At 65.0% G+C, this 7,489-nt stretch overlaps 2 protein-coding genes across 2 annotated transcripts in view; one reads left to right on the top strand and one right to left on the bottom strand.

Annotated features, from left to right (window-relative positions):
- Tle2 (TLE family member 2, transcriptional corepressor) overlaps positions 1-5,661 on the top strand; it is a 39,103-nt gene extending 33,442 nt beyond the window's left edge. The window contains exons 6-13 of the mRNA XM_048810804.1: positions 485-766; positions 1,288-1,364; positions 1,999-2,248; positions 2,446-2,693; positions 2,781-2,928; positions 3,977-4,127; positions 4,377-4,453; positions 5,458-5,661. Of these exons, the coding sequence (XP_048666761.1) occupies positions 485-766; positions 1,288-1,364; positions 1,999-2,248; positions 2,446-2,693; positions 2,781-2,928; positions 3,977-4,127; positions 4,377-4,453; positions 5,458-5,565 (1,341 nt within the window). The 3' untranslated portion in view covers positions 5,566-5,661. The remainder of the gene's footprint in view (positions 1-484; positions 767-1,287; positions 1,365-1,998; positions 2,249-2,445; positions 2,694-2,780; positions 2,929-3,976; positions 4,128-4,376; positions 4,454-5,457) is intronic.
- Positions 5,662-6,046: 385 nt separating this feature from the next.
- The window catches only part of LOC107157428 (transducin-like enhancer protein 6), a 9,837-nt gene continuing 8,394 nt past the window's right edge, over positions 6,047-7,489 (bottom strand). Inside the window, exon 5 of the mRNA XM_048810794.1 lies at positions 6,047-6,069. Coding sequence (XP_048666751.1) covers positions 6,047-6,069 — 23 coding nt within the window. The remainder of the gene's footprint in view (positions 6,070-7,489) is intronic.

Below are 7,489 nucleotides of genomic sequence, written 5' to 3'. Positions count from 1 at the left end.
GGGGGCCTGGGTTCCAGCCCCAGAGCGCCCGCGTGGCCCTCTTGCACCCTGGGCCACCTTCCCCCTCAGCTGGGCACGTGGGAAACCCAGGCCCAGCGAGCCGAGTGGCCCTGGGCCCAGCCTAGTGCACAAAAGACGAGTGTTTGAGTCAGGCTGGGGTCCAGGCCCGGGTGGCAGTTACCAGCTCTGTGACCTTGGACAAGTGACCAACCTCTCTGAGCCGGTTTGTTACCAGTGATGTGAGGAGTGGCAGTGCCAGGCTGGTTCTGGGGCTCCTGGGTCCCGCCCTCAGGGCCTCCGGATGCTACGGGAGATGACCCGGAACCCAGATCCCAGCCCTGAATGGCCAGGGCCAGGGTAGGAGGAGGGGCTCAGGACAGGAGGGACAAGGACTGAGGGTGGGGGTGGGTGGGCCCTGCATCTGGGTTTCGGAGGACGAGCAGGCGTCCACCAGCACAAGGACAGGCACGGGCCCACCACCCAGAGAGCCGCAGCCGGGGTTGGCAGCTGTCCCCGGGTGTGGCCAGCGGGCATCCGGGGCCTGACACCCCAAGGGCCGGAGGGGAGGGACGGGCGGGTGTTGAAGACCTGTCCTTCTCGCCCAGCCCTGAGGAGCCCCCTGGCCCTGTCCAGCCCCTTCACCACGTCCTTCAGCCTGGGCTCCCACAGCACCCTCAACGGGGACCTCTCCATGCCCAGCTCCTACGTCAGCCTCCACCTGTCCCCCCAGGTCAGCAGCTCCGTGGTGTACGGACGCTCCCCCATGGTGAGTCTGTGGGCAGCACAGGGCCCGGGCCGGGGCCGGGGCCAGCACAGCTACCCAAGGAGAGGCAGGCACGGCAGAGGGCTGGGCCCGGGCTGGGCAGGTGTGGGTGACCTGAGGGTCTGAGGAGCCGCAGGCCCAACCCAGCTCAGAGCCGAGGCTGTGGGGAGCAGCAGCTGGGGTCAAACTCGCTCAGAGGCTGCCCTGGCCCCGCAGGGTTCCCAAGAACAGGCCTCGGCGGCCCTGCAGGGTCTGCGGACCCCTGCGCCACAGCAGGTCTGCGCAGCGGGTGGGTGACTTGAGGACCCTCCAGCCCTGGCTTTAGGGTACCTGGATAGACTGGGGGCCCCTCAAGTAAACACCTGAGGTCCCCGTCTCTGGAGGAGCAGGCACTTCTGCCCTTGGGTCGGGGCTGAAACCAGATGCAGGGTCCGTGGATAAACAGGGCATGGCCGGCGGGCATGGCAGAGGGCAGAGCGGGGCAGAGACGCTGGCCCTGGGGGACCTTCTCTGGCCTCTGACAGATGGCATTTGAGTCCCACCCCCATCTCCGAGGGTCGTCCATCTCTTCCTCCCTGCCCAGCATCCCTGGGGGAAAGCCGTGAGTACCGGGGCGGGGTCCCCGGGGTGGGGTCTCCTGTGCCCTTGTGGGGGTCTCTTGAAGATGACCGGTTCCCAGCAGGGCTCCTGGAGGAAGGTGCTCAGCCCAGTAGTGATGGTCTACAGGGGGGTTCTGCCCCAGGGGACCCTTGGCCACACCAGGGGACATCTGTGGTTGTCATGGCTGGGGCAGAGGGAACGCCTGGCACGGGGTGGTCACATGGTTTCTGAGTCCCTGAAATCACGCCACGCCTGTCATCCCAGCCAGTGCGGAGGCCGAGGCAGGAGGATGGCGAGTGAGAGGCCAGACTCAGCCAACTAGCAAGACCCTGTCTCAAAGGATACAAGGGCTGGGGTGGTAGCTCAGTGGTGGGGCACCCCCGAGAGACCAAGTTGGGTTCATCTGAGCCTAACTGGCCCCACGTAGCTCGGTCCTTTCCATGGATCCCGGTTTAGCCACGCGGGCTTGCTGTGCAGGCCGGGCCAGGTCCTTTCTGTCCTGGCCATCCCCCCATCACGAGGACCCTGTCCTCCCCTTTCTCTAATGCATCAGCGGGTACCAGGCAGAAGGTGACTCCCTGGGCAGTGAGGAGCACAGGGCCTGTCCCTGGTGGTCACGGCCACCTCCCACGCAGGGCCTACTCCTTCCACGTGTCTGCGGACGGGCAGATGCAGCCCGTGCCCTTCCCCTCGGACGCCCTGGTGGGCACGGGCATCCCGCGGCACGCGCGGCAGCTGCACACGCTGGCGCACGGCGAGGTGGTGTGCGCAGTCACCATCAGCGGCTCCACGCAGCACGTGTACACGGGCGGCAAGGGCTGCGTGAAGGTGTGGGACGTGGGCCAGCCGGGCGCCAAGACGCCGGTGGCCCAGCTCGACTGCCTGGTGAGGGCGGCCCCGGCCGGGGGCGGGGCCTGGGCCGGGGGGCGGGCCTAGGCAACCTCAAAGCCAACCAGGGAGGGACTTGCAGCGCCGAGGGGCGGGCTTGCGGGCCAATGGGCGGGGCTGACCCGAGGCTAGGGAGTCCCGGGGTGTGGCCCGGGCTGGTGACCAGCTCTCGCTCCCCTCCTTGCTGGCCCCAGAACCGGGACAACTACATTCGTTCCTGCAAGCTGCTGCCTGACGGCCGGAGTCTAATCGTGGGTGGCGAAGCCAGCACTTTGTCCATTTGGGACCTGGCGGCGCCCACCCCCCGCATCAAGGCCGAGCTGACCTCCTCCGCCCCGGCCTGCTACGCCCTGGCGGTCAGCCCCGACGCCAAGGTCTGCTTCTCCTGCTGCAGCGACGGCAACATCGTGGTGTGGGATCTGCAGAACCAGACCATGGTCAGGTGGGTGCCTTCCCTCCCTGTGCACCAGGTGGGTGGGCTGGAGACACCCAGGCTCCCTGACAGACGCCTGGGCCATGCTCCCTCCAGGCAGTTCCAGGGCCACACCGATGGTGCCAGCTGCATCGACATCTCTGACTACGGCACTCGGCTGTGGACTGGCGGCCTGGACAACACGGTGCGCTGCTGGGACTTGCGGGAGGGGCGACAGCTGCAGCAGCACGACTTCAGCTCCCAGGTGGGCTGGCTGAGGTCTGGGGCAGGGGTGGGAGTTGCAGGAATCTTGCCTCCTTTCCTGTCCTCAGTGGGTGGCCCAATTCCAGGCTCAGGCTGGGATTATCTGAGTCCTACTTTCTTGTCCTCCAGACCAATCCACAGGCCATCACCTTTAATTCTCAAACACAGGGTAACACAAAAGGCCTGATTCATATTAAGCTATGGGGCCACTGAGATCCTCAGATCATTTTCCCACGTGTTCTTGTCCATCCCTTCCCATCTTCTTATCTCTTTCTGTATAGCTGGTTTCTCTTCCCAGCTTTCAACCTCTGGACTCCCCAGAGGGCTCCTGACAGCTCCCCTCTCCACTGAGGACCCATCCTGGGAGCCACTGACCTGAGGGGACAGGTGGAGGCTGATGTGGGACAGAGGCTGGGCTTGGAGAGGTCCCTGTGCAGGGTGCTGTGGGAGTCAAGGCAGAAGGGTGGCAGAGAGGGGGAGCAGGAGGACATAGGTGTCTGGGGATGAGCCAAGAGTCAGGAATGTGTCTTCAGGCACCGTGTGGCCAGGCGGGCATCTGAAACCCTCGGTCTTCTCTTGTAATTCCCGGGTCCCTCCTGCTGGAAGGCCGCAGGAGGCTGGGGTGGAGCTGGCCCCGTGGCTCCTGGTGCCCAGGACCGGCTCAGTGCAGAGCAGTGGGAACGCGTCCTTTCAGGTCAAAACAAGGAGCGCGCCTTGGGGCAGGGGGCAGAGGCCACGCTGGATCTCAGGAGCCCTGGCTCCCAGGCTTGGTCTGACCTTGAGCCTCCTTGCCTCTGCTCACGGGGAGCTGCTCACGGGGAGGCTCCTGGGCTGGCTTCCTCCCCTGCCACCCCCACCGGGCGCCCCCAGACCTGTCGTGAGCCGGGTGTAGACTATGGATGTGCTCCGCCGTCTGGGTGATTCTGTCCCCTCGGCCCGCCTGGTCTGCGGGGGGGCCCCCTGCCTGTCCTCCTCTCCGCAGGGCTAACAGGGACCTGGGGCTCGCTGGCCTCTGAGGCCCGAGGTCCCTCTCTTCCCTCCTCCCCCAGATCTTCTCCCTGGGCCACTGCCCCAACCAGGACTGGCTGGCCGTGGGCATGGAGAGCAGCGGCGTGGAGGTCCTGCACGTGCGCAAGCCCGAGAAGTACCAGCTGCACCTGCACGAGAGCTGCGTGCTGTCGCTCAAGTTCGCCTCCTGCGGTGCGCCCCCCACAGGGCGTCCCCAGGCCAGGCAGGAGGGTCGCCAGCTCGGGCCATCTAGGGAGATCTGGTCTCAATATTTAAAAAGTGGGGGTGGCTGGAGATGTAGGTGGTGAGGAGCCCCGGGGTTCAATCGCGGCACCCCAACCTCTGCCAATCCCAGTCGAGGGGCTCAGGCCTACGCCCTGCTCCAGCCCTGGGGCTCCGCCCTCTCGGGGCCTCCGCTCAGCTCTCTGCCCTCCTCCGCAGGGCGCTGGTTCGTGAGCACCGGGAAGGACAACCTGCTCAACGCCTGGAGGACGCCCTACGGAGCCAGCATCTTCCAGGCACGGCGGGGCGCTGGGCGGGGCGCTGGGCGGGGCGCCCGGCCCTGGAGTTTCAGCGGTGCCCAGACCTCAGCCTGACTCCAGCCCAGCGGCGGTCAGGGGCGGGCACCAGCTGGCACTGTCCCCACCCCACCCCCACGGCTCTGGTCCCCAGCTGAGGCTTCTGGACGCCAGGAACCTCCTGGGGGGTGACCCTGCAGCATGTCTGTCTGTCTGTCGGGCGACCTGCAGTGTCCTCATGTCCATGCGCAGGCAGAGGTGTGGGAGCCCTCCTTGGAGATGTTCCCGCGAGTGTGCGGGCCTCCCTGTGTCCACCCTGAGGCTGCCCCGGAGTCCCCACCACCCCGACCCTTGTCTCTTATGCTCATCCCGGTGGCTGGGGAGTGACTTTTACATTTTTAAAGGATCATAAAAAAATGATAGGAGATTCTGCCGGAGACTTACTTGGACTTTAGGCAAAGCCTAAAGAGTATTTCCCCTCAGGTCCCTGGCAGTTTGCTGACCCTTGGACTTGGTCACTGTGCTGGGAGCCTGGGTCCTCTGCTGAGCTGTGTGCATGCTCCTGCACACCCTCTCTGAGCTTCCCAGGAGAGGGCAGCGCTGCACTTTCTCTTCTCCTGAGGAGAGCACAGAGGCTGTGCCCTGCCCTTCCCCAGGGCACATGCCTGTCCAGCAGGGCTCAGCCCCAAAGCATGCAGCCTCTCCCCTTGGGCTGCATCAGGGCAGAGCCCCAGGCTAGTCACGGCACCGCCAGGCTGGAGACACCCTCAGACACCAGGCTCCCTCAGGCCGCGTGCAAAGCCCCGTGGCGGTATTGGGGTGAAGACCAGGGTGGCTGCATGGGGCCCGTCCGATGAGCCAGCCATCCTCGGCCGGGGGCCACACCTCTCTAGAAAGCCTGCTGTCCCCTTCCCAGCCAGGATGTCCCGGCCTGCTGGCCCCAGGTGACCTGGGTGACCTCGGTGCCCCGGGGGCCACCTCACTCTCCCTTCTCCCGTCTCCAGTCCAAGGAGTCGTCCTCCGTGCTGAGCTGTGACATCTCCAGGAACAACAAGTACATCGTGACCGGCTCGGGGGACAAGAAGGCCACCGTGTACGAGGTGGTCTACTGAGGACCTGGGGGCCCCTCCGCTGGCTGCAGGCCACCTTCTTCCCCGCTGGGGACGTGGGGGTGGGCTCCAGGGAAATAAAGGTTTTCATCCCTCGGCCTCGTCTGCTTTCCTCCCTGGGGCTTCGGGGAGCCCACTGCTGGCCCCGGGCTCTGTCATGCAGGTGGGCGGAGGCCATGGCAGGAGGACTGAAGAGGTTGGAGCTGGGAGGCTGAGGAAGGAGCTCCTGTCGTGGCTCTGCTCCCCGGTCCCTGTCCCAGGGGATGTCAGGACCCCAGCACTGCCGCAGGTAGAGGGAGGAGCTGCCCGTGCCTTCAGAGCTGTGGCCGGAGGTTGTGTCACCACCCCAGGCCCCTGCCCACAGCAACACGGCGCAGCCGTCCTGTGTCACCAGCCCCGACTTACCAAGACAAAGAACCAGAGACATCAACTCAAAGAGGAAAGGTTTATTCTGGCTCATGGTTCTGGACATTCCAGTCTGTGGTCAGCTGGCCCCATGGCCTTTGGCTGGGGGCAGCACATCATGGTGGCGGGAACATGTTGAAGCCTCTCAGCTCGCGATGACCACAAAGCAAAGAGGAGGAGCCTGGGATCCTAATGTTCCCTTCAAGGGCACGCACCCAATGACCTAAGAGGCCCGTGACGCCCCACCTTTTTTCCTGGGGCTGAAGATGAAACTTGGGTCATCGCCCACTATACCCTTAGCCCTTTAATTTTGAGACAGTGCCTAGCTAAGTTGTCCAGGCGGGCCTCAAACTTGCAATCCTTCTGTCTCAGCCTCCCCAGTTGCTGGGATTCCAGGGCTGGCCAGTGCCCAGCCAGGCTGTACCACCTCTCGACAGTGGCCAGCTTGGGACCAGGCTTTTCACACATTGGATCTTGAGTGTCCCACAAAGGCCCATGTAGAGCAAGTTCATTTCTCTTACAACAACAAAATGGCTGGGGTTGGGTCATTTATAAAGAAAGGAGGTTTCTTTGGCCGTTTTGGAGATGGGAGTCCAGGTGGAGCGTGCTGGCTCTGAGGCCCTCTTGGCTGTATCGCCTCACCACAGGTGGCCATGGCGGACACACACCTGAGGGTGGCATTACGTGCGGGATGGCGAGCCAGAGAACAATTCAGAGGTCCAAAGGGAGCCACTCCGACCCCCACCCCAGCCTCCGGTGACCTGTTTCCCTGTGGGCACCCCTCCTCAGGGCCCCACCCCCCACAGTGCCACATCGGGGCCAAGCCCCAGTGACACAAGCCACACAGGGACTGCTTGGGGGTGCCTACGCCTCCCAAAGTCCCAGGATCCTGGGCGCCCATCAGGTGACAGCAGGGGTGACAGGTCTGAGCAGATGGCACTGGAGCATTCTGGGGGCTGCTGGAGACCTCGCGGGGCATGGGGACGTCACGGGCTGAGGGAGCAGACCCCAGACAGGCCCCTCCCAGCCCGGGGAGGGCCCCTGTGCACTAGTGCCACCAGGGCCAGCCGTCCCTGGGGCCGGGGCGGGCACTCAGGGTGGAGCCCAACAGCCACACTCCCCAGGGAGACATTAGTATCCCCTGGGGCAGATGGCCCTGTTTGAGAGCCTCGTCTCCTGGGACATGTCCTGGGACCTGCCAGAGGAGCTGGAAACCGTCTTGGGGCTGGGAGGCCGGGCTGGCTCAGCGCAGGAGGGACCAGAGTCCTGCCCCCACGGTGCCTGGACAGGGGCTGCACACATCCCCCAGGTCTCGGTGACGCTGTGGGCACAGGGTGGGAGCCCTTGCTCCCCGGGGACAGGACGTGAACGTCTTTCCAGCTGCTTTATTCTGTGCAGTGAGGACCTGAGTCTGCGAGCCCCAGGCCCGGCCCCACCACACCACCTGCCGCCCGCCGCCACCACCACGGGGAACAGAAACGGGAACAGGAGCCCGCGCCGGGGACGGCGAGGCCCTCAGTAG

Source organism: Marmota marmota, unplaced genomic scaffold (genome assembly GCF_001458135.2).
Source record: "Marmota marmota marmota unplaced genomic scaffold, marMar, whole genome shotgun sequence".
Taxonomy (NCBI): domain Eukaryota; kingdom Metazoa; phylum Chordata; class Mammalia; order Rodentia; family Sciuridae; genus Marmota; species Marmota marmota.
The sequence above is the reverse complement of the archived record's forward strand: the minus strand, read 5'-3'. Positions and strand labels throughout refer to the sequence as shown.